A 19,248-nucleotide genomic window follows, 5' to 3' on the forward strand; every position below is an offset into this window, starting at 1 on the left:
TATCATTAGAGTCTGTATTACATTCAAGATATATTCACACTATTTCTTCATGTGAGTCCTTGATAAGTTTACTTTATACACCTTAATTTACTTCAATAAAAGTGTTCTTCTCTGAATGGTAGGACATAAAACATGCAGAGCAATTCTCTTTTGGAAAATGACTATGTAACGATTCAGACAATGTTAAGAATGAAACCATATGAAACGTGTTCTGTTCATGTGTTGCCAACAGATACAGGTTTTAAATGAGATTCATTCTTGCGCACTGTGAATGCTTAAAACATGGATGATGCTTGCATGTGGCTAAAGAAGTCGTGATGAACTCAGACTTGCCTCAAGGAGGAGTGAGGGATTGAGGCAGCCTCTTTGTTCCTTAGCAGAGTGTGTACAAGCAGATGGGCTCTCCATTATATACCACTCACTAGACAACTACATTTGTTTTTAGGTTCAATGGTAAATGGATGGGGCTCTGCATCTGATGAGGATCGTAACTTTTCTAGTCATAGATCTAGTGTAGGTAGCTCCTCAGATGGCTCCATCTTTGCCAGCGGCAGCTTTGCACAAGCACTGGTGGCAGCAGCAGATAAAGCTGGTTTTAGGCTGGAAGGAACCAGCCTTACAAGAACAGGTTGGTAGACTCTGAGTCCACACTCTTTGCATGAGAGAATCTCGTCCTTTAGACACCGAGCTCTTTTTCTCCTGTTCTTTCCCCTCAGTGATTCTGACTGCAAAGCTTTCTTTAACATGCATGACCACGGTTGGGATCCCCAATTACCAGAACGCTCTTCTGATGCTACTTCTGCAGAGCCAAGAATAGGCTCCCACTCACTACCTTCTATCATCTTTTTCCCTTTCCCTTTATGGTTCTGCTGATTAATTGGAATATGCTTCCTTTCTATATTACAGCCAAGCTGCAACTGAGATTGCCATTAAATTTTCAATAACTCACACTTTGCAAATTTCTCACACAATCAATAAAGTGCCCAGTGATTAAAATTATTCAGCTTTTATCTCCATTACTTTCCTTTGCCCCATTTCTTTCTGCAAATGTGTTTTCTGGGAAGGCTTCCTCAGCATGGGGTGACTGGGTCTAAGGCTGTCAGTCTAACAGTTCAAATGGCTGGTGGTCTTATTAATTGTTTGGCTGTTAAAATTTTAACCCAATAATGTATTATTTGTGTTAAAGGATGCTAATTAAAGATACACCCACTGCATTTGCAACCTGAATAAAATGATGACTGCATGCGTATTGCTCTTTAGCACAATCTACTGTGGGTTTCTGAGAATAAATGAGTACCAATTATATAATTTTTCATATATCTGATTATTTTGCCCAAAATAAATATGAGTCATTCTAATAATAGATCAGTAATTTGTGTTTGTTTTACTGAAACAAAATAACTTTGGCATGATACATGCTTTTATATGACTATAATTCCTAAATGCACATATAAGGAGGTTCTACTATACGAATTAAATTCAGCTACCCTGCAAAACAAACTAATGAAACTTTAAATGCATTTTTGAAATCTTAATAGGATTCAAATAGTAAAGTGAAGAAAAACGATGTTGACCCTTCACTAAACTCTCAGGTCATAAAAATCAGTCTTGGACATTTTCTCTGAATTATAACATCAGTATTTCTTTTGAGTATGCATTAGGAATCTTCATACGATATAAAAAAGTTTCCCCATGCATTGCAGAGGTTTATTTTTCATATAGCATCCAAACTAAAATATGTTGTAATATAATGGTTATTTGAATTTTCTTGCTTTATAAGGCATAAGTCAGAAACTTTATGTTGCCTGAGTGCTTTTTGTGGATAGCTGTAAGCACAGCAGTGAGACAGTGCAAAGAAACTAATAAATTAGGAGGCATAAGTGCATTTCTTGCATGTATGCTAATAGCTAATAAAGCATTAAGCAGTATCATGTCACATTGACTTAAGAAAATGTAACGACATACAATAATTTTGTGTGAAGTAAAAACGTGCACAAGAGAATAAATACATGCACATAAACCAACCTTCTCTCACCATTATAAACACTATATTGAAATCATAAGATGTTGAAATTTATTAGCTACCCTTTTCAAAAAATAAATTTCCCCGCATTGGTACTAAAGCTCAAGTAAAGGACATAACACAGTTTCATTTTGCAATGAGAATTTAGAGTCTGCTCAGATACAATAATATTCATCAGAAAATACCTATTGCACTTTGGATATGCAAGGTGGTTTTAACCTGCTATCTATCCTACACTATACACTAATGTTACTGAGTTTCTGTAAAAGAGGTAAAATTCATCATGTATTTGTATGGGTGGTAAGGTCAGTTTAATATATGTCTCTGAGCAGACCTTTCATGTAAATTTTCAAATGCAATTACTTCAGGACATTTCTTCTGTGCTCAAAGAGAGTTTCTAAGATTCCAAGGATAAGATTTGATGAAGCAAATAAGACAGTACATAATTCATTTCAGAAATAACTTCCTTAATTTTGAGAAGTAAAAGCAGCATGAATTTGCATATATCCATGAAACTATCACTATGATCATCAAAGTTAAATAATAAATCAAGTAATATCAACCTTTTGGTTGGTGGATTTGTTTTGTACCCATTTGTTTAAATTTTTTCAGCAGGTGGTATGTTGGTTACTAAAAATTGGATAAAATCAATACAACAGGGCATTTTTTTTATAGAGATGCACCAGTATTTGGTATCTTCAAATGGCATCTCTAGGCAAGTTTATAGATTAGTCTAAGAGCAGAAATACAAGACAAGCACAGTCAATGCCTTATGACATTCTCTGTACCACATTCCCTTTGTTTTCCTTTTAGGCAAAGTTTTCACCTCCTCTCAAAGACCTCGACCAACCAGCCCATTTTCTACTGACAGTAATACCAGTGCAGCCCTGAGTCAGAGTCAGAGGCCTCGGCCCACTAAAAAACACAAGGGAGGGCGAATGGACCAACAGCCAGCATTGCCTCATCGAAGGGAAGGAATGACAGATGGTAGGTTTGTTTCCTTCTCTCTTGTCTCCTCCTTGAAGAGATGTGCTCTGTGCAAACCATTAACCTAGATTAAAGTAGCTATGGTAGATTAGGCATCACCTCATTATATAACAAGGCAGAAAATCTAGCAATATGGTCTTGTTTAAATAAAACACCCTCTTTTTTTTTTAACAATCTGGAATTTTTTCTATATTACCAAGCCCCAAGAAATATATGCCATACCTCTTTTCAGTGTTGGTTTTGCTGACATTCTGGCTTTTTCCATTAATGCTTTTTAATGAACATTCCCTTTTGAGATTAGGGGGAAAAAACATAGGTAGCATGTACACTTCGCATGCATTTCTAATACTAAATTTGGAACACTTCTGATATCAAATTAAGATAACTTAGGTGGTATTTCACTTTTGAAAAAGACCAAGAAATAATTTGTAATTTGGTAATTTTTTTAGTTTCATGCCTATAAAAAGCTACAGATCAGCTGGTGGGTGGGTCAGCAAACTTTTCCGTAGAGGTCCAGATAGTAAATATTTTTGACTTCAGCTGGCCATACAGTCTGTGTCACAACTACTCAACACCGCTATTGTAGTGGGAGTGTACCCCTAGGAAAAAAAGAAGTGAATGGGTGTGACTGATTTCTAATAAAACTTACTGATAAAACAGTAACTGACTTTGACCCATGGACCATAGTTTGTTGATCTATTTCAACTCTTTTATTTATGTATAGCATTCAATCTTTGAATAGTTGCTTAACCACTGTTGGTTTCAGGAAGTGCAATATTCTTGGGAGGTGTCCTTGTTTAATGAAAAGGAGTTCAACAGCACTACAGAGCAGGATCTATTTCCCATATGTTCAACTTAATTCCCATACATTTTAATGTAAGAATACAACTATTTATCATGAAGTTTTATTCTAAGAATTACTTAAGATGATATATGTAAAGATTCTAATATGATGTCTGAGCCAAAGGTAAATCTCTTCTCTCTTCTCTGCACTATCCCCTATAAGAACACACAGTTTGTCCTGAGGTAGTTCAACTAAACACCACAAGAGTGAACCTAACCAGACTGGACGTTAGATCAATCTTGGGAGCTCTTAAATTGTACTCTGGAGATTGTGACTTAATTGTTCTGGGTGAAAACCAATTATGAGTATTTTTAAAGCTCCACAATTGAACCTAATGTGCAGCCAGCATTGAGACACTGTGAGTGAGTCCTTAGCATTCATTTCAGTCTCTGAGACTTATCATTATAGGACAGAATGAGTCCTAGTTGAGAAAGAAACATTTGTTCTTTATTAGGTTCTTTTGGCTGNTTGTCATTTTTTAAGGCAAGGAAGACTTTAAACGTCAAACATGACTTGTCATGTCTCAAAGTTCTAAAAGCTTTCAGGTTTACTTATCTTTCCTGTTACTTTGCTTTCATTGGGAAGTGTTTAATGGAATATGAGAGCAAGGGTACACTTGAGATTTTGGTGCTTTATAAACGAATATCCTGTGCCGAACAAAAATGCTTACCACTGCCTTGCTGCCTCAGATGATCTGAAGATGAGTTGAGCACTTAAAGCAGTCAGTAGTGTTGTTCTTAAACCTCCCACTGGCATGCTATTTATATATCTCAGAATTAATAATTTTGTATAGTTTTCCTGCTATGAATGTTGTGGAAAAAGAAAAAAAAAATTCTGAAACATTTGAAGATTATATCCAGAATATGTGGAAGATATAAAATATAAATCACCAAAATAGAGAGCTGTCCTTTTCTTCCTAAAATACTTTCCTTGCAAGATTTTTCAGAATGTTTGGTTAAAACAACCTTTCTCATAATTTAAAGGATGATCAATACATTGCTAATCTTTCTCAATAACAAATAGGTTCCTAACTTTTAGATTTCCCAGCATTTCAAAGCCAGGTTATGGAATATGTGTTGCTAGTAGATATATTTTGGAAGTAGTGATATTGCAAAGGCAATTTGGGCCCTCATGTCTTCCCAAGTGTATGAGCCAATGATATTTTACTTATGAGATGAGGGCATTTATTTTGGATGGCACTCTACAGATTATCCTTAAGGATGTTGCTATTTAATAGTAAATGTATGTTTCATAGCATTTATATGGTATCAATCCATGCATTAGTAATACTTTTTTAGTATGTGTATGTAAAATCAAACTTTTCTTTTGGGAAAGGTTACTGTTTAGTAGCACTTAGTGCATAAACATTTTTACACTAAAACTTTTGCTTTAAACATATTAAAATTGTGTAAATTAATCAGAATAATCATTGCCAGTTGCTATACCAAAGAACTTCTATCTTTCAGTGGCTCAGTACAGCAAAAGTTTGTTTCTTGTGGACATAATATTTATCAAGTTCAGGTGTCTAAGTCCTAATGTGAGAAAACATGCTTCTTCAGTATTGGGATACCATTATTTTTAAAATGAAACATTTATGGCTTCTGAGTAAGGGGAAGACAAAACCGGGGTGATCACTTAAGAGGTTCTTTGGTCAGGCCTGCAAGTGGTACATACCACTTCTCAGCTCATTGACAAGAACACTGTCACATGACATCAGACAAACTACTGGGAAAGTAATATTCTCTTGTGTCTAGTAAGAGGCATTGAGAATGGTGGTAAACGTCAGGCTCTGTCTCACAGGCTATGCAAAAACCTATACACATGTCAAGGAATGTTCTTCTCCTTTGAATACTCTTCTAAGCAGTCATTCCTCACTCCAAATCGTCTATTTCAATTGTATAAGTCAAAGAATACCTTTTAAAACCAATATATTGACCAATGCTGAAGAAAGAAGGCAGAGAAGGTAGTTTTCTATCCATCAACGCTTTTTCCCTAGATCATCCCCTTCTAGCTTGTTCTGCCCTCCTTCCTAATGCCCTGGTTAGAGAAGGTATTCTTTCCTAGTGCTGCCACAGAATAGTTTGGACCATTGAGCAAATTTCTTTCTTTATTAATTTATTCATTCAAATATTTACTAAGCACATACCAAATGATAGGCAACCAAACAGACAAGATTCCTTGTCTTCCTGGAGCTTACATTCTATTGAGGATATATAAAATATAAATATTATATATATAAAATATAAATAATATTTTATATATATATATTTGTATTTTATATATATGTATATATATATATATATGTGAAAATAAAAGTAGGTAATATGGTGGTAAGTGTCATGGAGAAAAAACATAGGAAGTTGAGAAATACAAAGGCTAGGCGAGGTCTTTTTTAAGTAGCACCTCAAGTAAGGCTTGACCAAGAAGATGACATTAGAGAAGACGAAAAGATTAAAAGGGAAAAGCAATGCTGATGTTGAGGAAAAGTCACTCCAAAAACTGAGAACAGCTAGTGGAAACTTGAAACTTATTTGATAAAAAGTAAGAGAAGCAGTGTGACTAAAGCAGAGAGAGCCACAGAATAAAATGTGAAGTTAGACAAGTAAGCAAGGACCAGTGTTTGTAGGGCTTTAAACTTTTTAAATAGTATTTTAGAAAGAGAATGAGAGATAGTGCATGAGTCAGGGAGACGTAGAGAGAGATAGGCACAGAGCCCGATGCAAGAGTAACATGCTCTTACTCATGTTTCTATTTTCTTTTCTTTTTTTCTTTTAAGGTTTATTTATTTTGAGAAGGAGAATGTGTGTGTGTGTGTGTGCAAAGGAGGGATACATGGGAGAGAGATGGAGAGGGAGAGAGAGAATTCCAAGCAGGATCCCAATCTGGATGCAGGGCTCAAACTCACAAATTGAACCATGAGATCACGACCTTAGCTACAATCAAACGTGGGATGCTTAACCCACCTAGCCACCCAGGGCACCCTGTTTGTATATTTTAAAAAGCCACACTTGCTATTATGTTGAGATAGATTAAATGCACTTCCATGCCAGAAGCACAGAAACCACATAGGAGGCTGTAGAAGTAATATAGGGAATTGATGTTAGAAGTTCCTACCCAGGTTGAATCAGTGGAAGTGATGAGAAAAGTTGAATTCTGGCTGTACCTTGGGGTCAATGCCCACAGGATTTGTTGATGAAATTAATACAGGCTATAAAGCAGAGATGTCAACAATTACTCCAAAGTTTTGGTCATCTTGTAGAATGCAACTGCTACTAATTGAGATGATGAACACTACAGAAGAACGTGTTTTGTAATGGAAGGTCCAGAGCTCAGTGTGAAATTTTAGATGCTTTCTAAATATCTAAGTTGAACACCTCAGTGTGGATTTAGTCATGTAAGTCTGTAGTTGACAAAGAGAGATCCAAGCTGGAGGTATTTGATTTCTTTTTGCCTTCTTTCCTTTTTTTCCCCTAAAAAGAGGATAATAATGGCACATACTTCATTGGATTATTGTGTGTCTAACAATGGCAAATCCTCAATAGGCCAGTAAGGGACTCTTTAGTGAATTGATTCAGTTGAATTGAATCAACATGGAAATGAATAATAAATTTAAGTAAACCTACTTGATTACATATTTTTAGTTTTTCCACAGTCATTCTTAATCCCATCTTTTTTCCAATTCATTTATTTCAATGCACACACCATGTATTTTCTTCTTAGAGTATACTAACTCCAAGTATATGACTTAATTATGTAGCCATATAATTTCAGGTTAAATTTAGCAGTAATCAGAACTTTAGCTAGCATAAGCAGATGCCATTTTGTCCATTTTAAAAACGAAGCTACTTTGATGGAGAATAAAAATCAATGCCAAGATATGTTATTTTGAAAGCAAATATAATAACTTCCCCCTACCCCCCGCCGCTGGCAGTCTTAAGGCCAAATACTCAAATGAAATAATTGCTTTACATTTACAATAATATATACTGAAGGAAGTCAGCATTGAATACAAAAGAAACACTGCACTTCTTGGTGCACTATTTTTCAAAAGATATCACGATATTGTATTAGCTCTTCATTTTGGAAGAAATGTTCCAACCGCAACTGTATTCTCCCAGATGGAAATCTTGTTCCCTTCAATAATTAGTAATTCATAATCTACCAAGAGGACATACATACGAATTGGGAATACTGCTTCAACATGGGAACTCCCAAAACAGATGCAGAGGAGAGTATTATTGTCAATTCAATGGAGGGCAATATCATTTTGCTCATTAAGAGAGAGGTATAAAGCTTCGTAACAAAGTCTTTAAAAAGAGCAACTTGGCCTTCCTGAAGGAAGCTGTCTTTTGTACACAAGAAATTTATACTTTTTCCTTTTAAGTTTCACAAACAGTACTATTAGAAATAAGAGCACAAATACAACAATGTCTTGAGAAATAATGGGGTATATGATATGCAATATCCCCTATTAATAATATAAATATGTGTATTATATATGATATGATTTTATGAACCAATTATATATCATCAATATATATACTTGATATATCAATATGTATATCAATATTATATCAATAATAATTGATATTATATAATCACTGATATTCTAAGGCTGAAGAAAGAAGTTGGCAGCAGTATACCAAAAAAATTACAAGATAATAATCCGAAAGAATGTTTAGAATGTTCAGGAGTATAGCTAGTATACTAGTTATAACTAGTAAAATGGCAACTAGTATAATGGCATAAATCTGATAATACAACTAATATAATCTTAAAGAAATACGAAAGAAGAGACTATGATATCACAGTTGAAGACAAATCAAAGTATAAAGGTGTCATGATCCAAACAGCTAACTAATAAAAGGAAAATGAAAAATTAGCTAAGCATTTAAACTTTTAGTTTTTTCACATCTTATATTTCATTTAAAGAGCTTTTTGGCAAAGTTATCTATTCTACTACATCTCAAATTTTTATGATGCATTGTCTACTCTAGCACCATGAAGCATATTCTATCTGTACTCTGAACATTGGTTATTACTTATTAAAATTAATACATTGGAAGATTATAATGTATTAGTTGTAACTCATTAGCTAACTCATGAAACGAACAGCCAGAATTGGTTGTCAGGCAGAATGTTAACTGCATTTAATAAATGTTAGCTTAACCCTTTGACTGTTGCTAAATGTGCCACATACGTGGGTAAAGGCAGTCATACGTTGCATATGATACGGCATATAATTCTTAATTTCCCGAGGGCAACATTTTCTATGGAGATTGGCACGACAGCTTTTATTCTTCCCGAGGCCTTTTATTAACACAGCTGCTAGAATGTCTAGTATTTTGTGTCATATTTTTACTTTGGGGAGGTGGGGGTGGACAGTGGATAAAATATGGAGAAAACATAAATTGCCTTTTATGCCTTGAACATTAGCCTCAATGTGCAATTGAAAATACTCTCCACATATAATAGTTGAAAATTAGTCAAAATTAGTCAATTTTGTTTCAAAGACAGTGTGATCAAAAGATAACAAAGAGATCAATAATATGCATTCTAGATAGAAATAACTGGCCTTTTCTTGCCCTCACCAAATTTCTTTTGCATGAGTGAGACCTTTAGGAGGGCACGGGTTTTTTTCTTCATCTTGAATTAAAACCTGTATTTTTCATTAAATTTTAGTACATTCTAAACATTATTCACAATTTTTAGATCTTCCACCACCACCAGATCCCCCTCCAGGTCAGGGTTTAAGGCAGCAAATAGGCCCGAGCCAGCATGCTGGTAACGTGGAAAACTCAACAGAGAGAAAAGGAAGCTCTCTGGAGACACCACAAGCATCCAACTTAGAAGACACAAAGAGCTCATTGGATTGTCCAGCTAGAACATCCCTAGAATGGCAGCGACAAACCCAAGAATGGATAAACTCCACAGAACGCCAAGAAGATATACGGAAAGCCCTACACAAACAAAGTGTTGGACCAGGTGTGTTCTGCCCAGTCCTAAGAAAGTGTGGACTTTTACCTTTTTTTTTTTCCCTACCAGGTATTTAGAAGTGGCAGTTGTTTAAGAGCATTTGAAATATGTTTGCCTTGTATCACTAAAAAGTTGGGATTCCTCAGCAGAGCTCACTGACATACAACTTAAGTCTCATTCCCATGGGGATTATTCCTCAAATTAACCTCTCCATAGCAGTCTGAGCTCAAGAGACCTCCGAGTTTTCTTTCCCTGTATTATTCAGGAGACAGTTTGATTTTTTGCCTTGTAATGTTTATATTGAATGCTTTTAAGACCTCTAAATTTCATCTTAATGTCAATATAATCTCTGCCTTCAACCAGTTTCATTTCGACTGAAGTAACTAGTCATTTTGAAAGGAGAGCTCCTTTCAGTCAATTGGTTGAATTTATTGAGATAACAAAAGTACTGAAATGCCCAGTCACAATATTCTCAGGATAAAAGAACTTAAACAGGGCCTACACTTTCTCCAACTGGTTAAATTTAGTTTGTTGTTAACACTTCATTGGGAAATATTCCTTTTTATGAATCAAACTTCGTGCAGCTGTCACAAAATAAATATCGTTTGTGGTTGGATTTTTTTTTTTTGAGCAGTGGTGGTTGTTTGGGCCTTTTACAGATATACATTTTCTGGAATACTTCATCTCATATCAGGATTCATTGAGTATTAAAATATACACACAAACACAAATGACATTTGAGAGATTCTTTACACATTTGGACTCCATCTTTTCTAGATATATCTTCTACGCATGCATTTTAAATAATTATATGATGTCACAACTGGGTGCTTAAGGTTTTAGAAAATGTAATATATGCAAGAACCAAAATATGTCAATTTAATGTCTAGATTTAGTGAAACATTTAGAAAGTTTACATCATGCAGACTGTGAGAGAAAAACCACGTGATCGTTGTGATTTCATAAAGACCATCTCAGGAGAGATGCACTCATCATGGTAATAGTAGCTCATACCTAGAAAGAAAGAAAGAAAGAAAGAAAGAAAGAAAGAAAGAAAGAAAGAAAGAAAGAAAAAGAAAGAAAGAAGAGAAAAAGAGGTAGAGAAGACAGGAAGAAAAAAGGAAAGGAAAAAAGTTTCAAAATTTAGGTATTTAGTAGTACACATCATGAGTTATTTGTAGAGAGTTGATGCATTTTTAAAAACTGTTTATATTACTATTTATTATTTATTAAAATATGCATTTCTCTTTTTCTTTTAAGTAAATACACAATCTTTAAAATAATGTGTTCCTATCCCAAGAAACAACAAAAATTTAAGAAGCTTATTTTAACTAATACATGGTTCTTTATCTAAATTGATGAAGAGAATGTTGCTATAATTTAAAGTGGAAAAAATACCACGTTTCTTCAATCTTAATGGAAAAATTTAATTGGAGCCTCACTGAACTCCAGAAATTATGCTCAGAGATGCTTTTGTTAAACAATACGGTTTGCTGTCTGCAGCTCTCTTTTGTAATGAATTTAAATGCTGAAAGTATATGTAATATTATATTTTTATCCCCAAATTTCTTTTAATTCAATCCTGTTTCAGTTCCTATTATAGGAAATGTTGTCAGCACATGGAAATTCTTTTAATATCCTAGCCTTATTAAACCTCTTATTTTTAATTTTACTGAAGAGTGAAATGGTAGAGTAGCCCATCTTAAACTCAATATTTAAAGTAAAGTTTCTTTTGCCTCCATGTTGCTGTTCAGCTTAGCACTCTGTATTTCTTTTTCAGAGGAGACATTGGTGCCCTACAGCAAGCCCAGTTTCCCGTCTCCAGGAGGTCACAGCTCATCAGGAACAGCTTCTTCTAAAGGATCCACCGGACCTAGGAAAGCCGAGGCGTTGAGGGGAAGTCACCAGCGCAATGCCAGCGACCTTCTTGACATAGGATACATGGGCTCAAATAGTCAAGGACAGTTTACAGGTGAATTATGTAAGTGCTTTAGGGCATTTAAAAAGGCGCTGGTGGGGTGCCTGGGTGGCTTAGTCGGTTAAGCGTCCGACTTTCGCTTAGGTCATGATCTCGCGGTTCGTGGGTTCGAGCCCCGCGTCGGGCTCTGTGCTGACTGCCAGCTCGGAGCCTGGAGCCTGTTTCAGTCTGTGACTCCCTCTCTCTGACCCTCCCCTACTCACGCTGTCTCTTTCTCTCCTAGAAATAAATAAAAAAACACATTTAAAATTTAAAAGAGAAAAAAAGGCTCTGGTGATTCAGAGCTAACATTGGGTTAATAATGTAGGGGAACTAAGTTTTCCTTGATCCTCTTAGGGTTCCTGACTAGGTCTGAAAATTAACTGATAAAGATAAACAGGAGGGGGCGCCTGTTTGGCTCAGTCAGTTAAGCGTCTGACTCTTGATTTTGGCTCAGGTCAATGTGGCGGTTCTTAAGCTCCATCCCCTCATTGGGCTCTGCACTGACAGTGCTGAGCCTGCTTGGGATTCTCTCTCCCCCTCGCTCTGCTCCTACGCTGCTCTCACACACTCTTTCAAGATAAATAAATAAATTTTTTTTTAAAAAGACAAGCAGGAGAAAAGCATACAAATTTTACTGATTTTTTGCATGTACATGCGTGCCTTCACAAAAGAATGAATCATGACCCAAAGAAGTGACCAGAGCAGAAAGCTTTTATATCTTTTAGAGAAAGAAATCATAAACTTGTGAAGGTTTTATGAGACAGAAAGGTTTGGGTAGGGGTAGTCAATAGTAAAGAAGCAACTTAGAAGAAAAGAATCAGTTTAAAAAGGTTTGTTCACATAGTTTCTCAGCCCTAAAATTCCCTGTCTCTGGGATTAAGAATATCTTCCTTCTTACAGATACAAGGATGGTATCTTTCATGTGGGAGTTTCAGAACCTATTTCAGAGAAAAAAAGCTTGGGTTGGGGGAGGGAGATCAGAGTCACTTGCCTGCTTCTGTTGGTTTCTTAAACTCTTCAAGCTATTCAGATGTTCAGAATGCCAAGGTGTCATATTTGGGGGTATCATGTCCTGAACTCCAGCAATAATGTTGGTACAATACACAAATTTCAGAACAGTAGAAATCTTGCTTTGCCATGAAAAAAAAATCATTTATGATTTTGAGCAGTTTTGGTCATAACGTAGCCATTGCTATTTCCAGCTCTCTATTAAATAAACAGTCCTTCTATTTTGTCTTATTGATACTATACAAAATTTGCCTATATTTAGGCAATTTTAATATTTATGTTAATTGTTTGTAGTTTTTTTTGCCTTTTTAACTGAGCACATTGGAGAGATGGAAACATATTGGCCCTTTGTTAGTTTTTAAGGAACGTCAGGAATCCCTCATTTCCTAGTTGATCTGTCTTTATTTATTTATTTATTTATTTATCTATTTATTTATTTTTAGAGAACTTGTAAAAGTGAGAGAGAGAGACTTGGGGGAGNAACACATTTAAAATTTAAAAGAGAAAAAAAGGCTCTGGTGATTCAGAGCTAACATTGGGTTAATAATGTAGGGGAACTAAGTTTTCCTTGATCCTCTTAGGGTTCCTGACTAGGTCTGAAAATTAACTGATAAAGATAAACAGGAGGGGGCGCCTGTTTGGCTCAGTCAGTTAAGCGTCTGACTCTTGATTTTGGCTCAGGTCAATGTGGCGGTTCTTAAGCTCCATCCCCTCATTGGGCTCTGCACTGACAGTGCTGAGCCTGCTTGGGATTCTCTCTCCCCCTCGCTCTGNGCCCTATGCTCTGCATGGAACCACATGTGGGGCTCAATCTCATGACCCTGAGATCATAACCTGAGCTGAAATCAAGAGTTAATGCTTCACTGACTGAGCCACCCAGGTACCCCTATTTATTTATTTTTTTTTTTAATTTAAGAGTCAACCTTGTAAAGTTGATTTTTGATTTCAGTTAACTTGAAATACTTTGATTANTATAATACCAGGCTATAGTGAAAGATAGGATATCATGATATATCACAGTAAGAAGCACTGGACTCTTTGTGTTAATTTTTTTCTTGAATTTTCTACCTGAAAATACTCAACAAGTCTGAATATACTTGTTGAGTATTTTCAGCTGCTTATTTGAATTCAGGCTGAAAGCAGTGCTGGAAGAACAGCCCTGAGTTCCAGTCTTCTCAACCCAGAACAAGTAAACTACCTTCCTAATCTCCACTTCCTTATCTTAAAAATTGCATTATTATTATTCTTACATCACAGACTTGGTGATGCCATGAAATAATGAAAAGTAAAAGTACTTTCAGACTGTAAAGTTATTTCTTGACTAGAGTTAGCATTATTGTTGTCTATTACTGATCTGTTTATTAGTAAGATACGTTTATAATTTTCGATTCATGACTACTTGGAATTTTCTTTGACTTTTAGAATAGAGATTCACAAGAAGTGAAGAAATAGCTCTACTTGGATTTTAAATCTTCAAGTTTTGCGGTGTTTCTTGTTCTTTACCTTTCCATGACTACATTTTCTTAACTTTACACACTCACCAAAGCTATCCGATGAAGTTATCTTCAGTGATTATCTGTTTGCTTTGCTTTTTGTTATACTGATCAGGATGAAAGGCTACTTACTTTCAACGCAAACTTATTTCTGATGTTTTTAATCTCTTTGTAGAGTAACTGAGAGGAGACATGCAAAGCTGCTCAGAAGGACCACCAGGTCTGAACTCATGGAAGTGATGACACTAAACAGTGCAATGAACAATTTCTTTATTTATGTACTATTAAAAGAACTGTAAATTCAATGTAAAGACACACAGCCACACATATCCCACAGATATTTTACTTGTGTTCTTCTCTTAAGTACACCACCCACCTTAACTCTTTCTTGTCAGGAGTATATACAAAAGAAAGAAAACAAAACTCGCCCTCCAGGAAGAAAAGGATTTTCCTCTGTATATAATTTCTTTTGTGCGTTGCTATGCAAGCTCACTCTTTTTAGCTCTGTTCATACTATTGTCTGTTTTTATTGGTCTGTTGTACTATATGTGAATTAATAGGCTGTGGTGCCATATATTAACTTTTAACTGTGTAACTTTTATGTTTAAATTTTGCACTGCAATTTTATTTGGTGATAAGCACAAATCTCTACTCCTCGTGACATGAAGAACAAGACTGAATGTGAAGGGAGTTTCTGTACTGTAAGCGAGGCTGGATTGGCTGGTTGGAACCAATCACGTTAGATGGTTTCCAGTTGGGGTTTAGGAACAGGAAGATGCAAAGGAACGGGCAGTGTTGGCGAAGTCCTCCTTGAATGTCAGGGACTGAGTCAATAAAAAGAAAAGCAGAAAGGTGGCTTTTACTATTGACAAAAGGCAGGGGTCAAAGAAGGAGATCTAAGTCTTAAGGCTAAATAGGTGTTAAAATATGCAGGTAGCAAAGAGGTACTAAACTCTAAAAAAAAAAAAAAAAAAAAAAACCAAAAAAAAAAAAAAAAAAAAAAGCTAAAAAAAAGAAACAAAGAAAATCAAAGTTATATGTAGAATCAACTTTACCTGTCATTGTAATTGACCCATCTGAGAATTACAAGCGACAGGAAATTAAGGTGTTTCACAAGAACTGTGTTTATATTACAGTTTTTTCAAAAAGCATTTTCTGAATTACCATAATTAATCTCTCCAACTCATTAAGTCAGGATATAATATGAAGTTCCCCAAGGAAACAAACAAAATGAACTCTAGAATATCTAGCAAATAGTTAAAGAGGTAATTTATTATTAGGACATACTCGGGCTGCTTCCAAATGCAAAAACTCTATTGCAATATCTTGTTTCATCTTTCTAAAACATGTTCAGTACACACTAGAGGATAGAGCTGCATTGCTTAAATTTATGACTTTGAAAAAAAATCATGCAGTCTATAGGCAATTCTGTGTTTTGTTTGATTAAGAAATGAAGTTTATGCCACCAGATGTATAGCCAAATTGTAAGTGCTTAAAAGGCAGTGCTCAGAGTATGTTCAGTTCACAGTAAGTAGATTTATTGAAAGAAACATTTTATGGTAACTTCTCAGAAATTGGCTACCAGCTAAAATATGTTTGACCCATTTTGAATGACTAAGTTAAAAAGAAGCATTTTAAAGGAGAAACAATGCATGTTTATACACTTTTTAAATAAAACCAAACCTCGTTAAGTGGACATTAATCACAGTGTCCTGCCTCATTTGTTTTCACGACTTTGAGAACAAGAAATTCCTGAACATCAGTCATGTCTGGTCAAAATGAATATGGCTTTGAAATATGTGTTAGCCACTGTACAGTATAGTGAAGCAGTCAAGTAGAAGAGAACTTCCCTGAAATTCCCACTGGTTACATTTTTCCATGTGCTGCCTACCACAGCTGTAAATTTGATTTCTAGTTACGCTTTCTCATGTTTTCCCTCTGATGTGCTCAGTAGTTGGTACTCTGAAAAATATTAGATGTAATGATTAGAATCAGTTCTAAAATAGGGGACCCATTTGAGTGATGATTCATACTCCATGCATTATTGGCTCGATCACCAGTTCTATGTCATATTGTAATAGCAAAGGGATAACAAAATTTGATTTTTCTCATTTTTGTTCCCTGAGACTGCATCAAGACAGGCAAGAGTGGAGTATCTAATGTTCTTTATGCGCCCCAATGTGTTCTTGGTGCCGTGTGACTCGTTTCTTCACTGAAGAGATGAAATATTCTGAGACATACTTATTATATGCTTTAGCAACTTTCTACAATCAGTGCCTGAATTTGAATGCAGTTTGGTTTCTCTGGGTCAGATTGTCCACGGAAGGTGAGAAGCTTCTGTGCAAAATTAGTACATACCATTCATAACTGTAGGATGTGAGGAATTTAATTTCTACTTATGTGGTTCCCTAGTTCACCTCTTTCCATTTAAAAGCAAAGTTTCCTTCATTTGTGTTCCCTCTTGATGCTTTTCTATAACCCACTTTAGATTAAAGCTCTAATTCATTACACTTATTACACATAGACTTTGTACCCTGGTAAAAAGTGTATGTGACTAATAAACCAAGACTTCAAAATTAGAGTACGTGTATGCTAGTGACTTCTGGAATAACCTAGGACATAGCCATATACCTTCCTGACTATTTTCAGTATATAAAAATTAACTGTTTTGGTTAGTTTCAGGCAGCACAGACCTTATGGTTACCTAGAATGTTCTTTTAGAATATTCCACATGCCCTGTTCAGTCTAGTTTTAAATAAATTGGTCCGTAAAATCTTATACCCAGTATATCATCCTCACATAGATATAGAGCAAGATCAAAATGCTGTGGCTCTCCAAATGAATTCAGGAATCCTGGCAAAAAATCAAAAGCTTTTGTCAACATGGCATATGTGAAAAGCTTCTAATCAGTCTAAGTCAGAATGTCGTTAAAAGAATACAAATATGTATGAGACCTACCAGCATTTTTTTCATTTCATAGCCCAGTAAATGAATGTCATTAGAAATCACTGCACTCACTCTTCTGCAGGTCTATACAAGGCCTGCACAAGTTGTCAGAAGGAAATCTGGATGAGAGAGAATGTAAACTTACCTTGTGCTCACAGACAATGCCACTGTGCACTCAGGTTCTGAACAATACAGCTCCATTCTCAGCATGCGAAGTCTCCACTGGGGAATGTCCATCAGTGCTCCAGCTCAGGAATGCCTCAGTGTGTGCAGAGACAGTTGCCCTACCCCTCTCCAGATCTTTTCCATGATGTATTTAAAGTGGGATAGTCCGGGGATTTGACAACAGTGGATTCCTTCACAGGATTCGAATCCAGCGCAAGGGAGCATCTAGGAAAATCGAAATCAACACTTAAGGTATCATATAACCAAAGGGAAGTAAAAACATTGCACGTATACTTGCTCTAGCAAAACAGATAAAATGGTGTTCTTTGTCACAGTTTAATGCTCTGGGCATTTAAATATATCCTCAGTGGGTATATCAAGTTGAAAGTTTATATGAGTTTTGATAGAACACCTCCAATTTCTATTCAACAAATTTATGTCATTGTCCATTGACAACATAATTATAATAATGCCGATGAGCTCTAAACTGTGGTTTATCTTCACCACTGGAAAGTGATTGTGTATCAGTATTAAAGATATGCAGAACCATGGCATTCACTAATTTGTACATCTGCTTCTGTACATTGTATTTATCAAGTTACATGTGGAGAATTGGTGTAAAGCAACATGTCTTTCCACATTATCTTAGAGATGAAGTTACTTTTATTTTGCTTCTCTATAATGTGTACCTCAAATGAAACCCCATACCTTTATTAAATGAAATTCAGCTTACTAATTTTTCTTATCATCATTTTCAAAAGCATTTATTGTGACTTTAAAGTGTTGCAAGATAAGGGATTTGTGGCCGTGGGTAGACTTTTTATACTTTGTTTTATAGACTGACTTTTTTTTAACTAGTTTGTTTAAGTCACCAAACAGCGTCCAAAATCTTAATGTGTTTCATTTGATGTTGTTAGACCAGAAAAGAAACTGGCATAAAATTGGTTAATAGTATTGTCAAAGAATTGTGTATTGTGTACTCACTGGGAAAAAATAAAATATATTCACATTTCAAATTTGTAAAAAAGCCATTTATGTAAAACAGACTTTCCTCATAGAAAAATCAAAAACAGACCATCTGTCACTTGTGCAACTCTACATTAATATTTTGTGACCAAATGCATCATCTTATTTTCTCATTTGGTAATGGGTTGGGGAGTAGTAAATAGAAATTGGCATGACTTAAAGAAATGACTATACCAATGACATTGATGAAGAATATAAAAAAGAATTTGAAATCGAATTCCACTCTATACGCTCTACTTTCCAGATCTGACCTTCCCCCATCCCATAAAGACTGAAGATGGATAGAATACATCTTGTCTACAAAATTACCTTAAAATTCATTCTTGAAATAGAAATAAGTATGAGAATTGGAAGAAAGTGGGCATTTCTTAATTGCCTTAGAATAGCTAATGAGAACTTTTTTCAAGATGATGGATGTTGAAAAGTAATCTTAGGGACTAGGTAGAAAAGAAAAAGTCCCTATTTTATTGTACTCCATGAATATTTCATTTCTTTTTCACTAACTACACTTACAGGATCAAATTACTGCTAAAAATAAAGAGAAGTTTATGTATTCTTTAAAATAATATAATAATAGTAAAAGCAAAAAAAAAAACCCATTGAACTCTGAAATGATTTATTTAAAAATATTTTTAAAGCCCATGGTAAGTGGGTAATACTCTTCAGAGTTTCATTTAATTTAGGTTAACAACATGAAAATAAAACAGTATTAGAAGAATCACAAATAATGTTGCATTAATATAATAAATGGCAATACATAATATGTGTGATGAAAGAAAAATATATCTTTTACCTATATGACAAATAGTAGAGGAACTAC

At 35.1% G+C, this 19,248-nt stretch overlaps 1 protein-coding gene across 1 annotated transcript in view; it reads left to right on the plus strand.

Annotated features, from left to right (window-relative positions):
• Window positions 1-18,418, plus strand: part of ROBO2 (roundabout guidance receptor 2) — a 608,353-nt gene extending 589,935 nt beyond the window's left edge. The window contains exons 25-28 of the mRNA XM_077765658.1: window positions 2,837-3,010; window positions 9,567-9,839; window positions 11,611-11,811; window positions 14,467-18,418. Of these exons, the coding sequence (XP_077621784.1) occupies window positions 2,837-3,010; window positions 9,567-9,839; window positions 11,611-11,811; window positions 14,467-14,468 (650 nt within the window). The 3' untranslated portion in view covers window positions 14,469-18,418. The remainder of the gene's footprint in view (window positions 1-2,836; window positions 3,011-9,566; window positions 9,840-11,610; window positions 11,812-14,466) is intronic.
• The last annotated feature ends 830 nt before the right edge of the window (window positions 18,419-19,248 follow it).

This window comes from Crocuta crocuta, unplaced genomic scaffold (assembly GCF_008692635.1).
Source record: "Crocuta crocuta isolate KB4526 unplaced genomic scaffold, BGI_CrCroc_1.0 scaffold174, whole genome shotgun sequence".
Taxonomy (NCBI): Eukaryota; Metazoa; Chordata; class Mammalia; order Carnivora; family Hyaenidae; genus Crocuta; species Crocuta crocuta.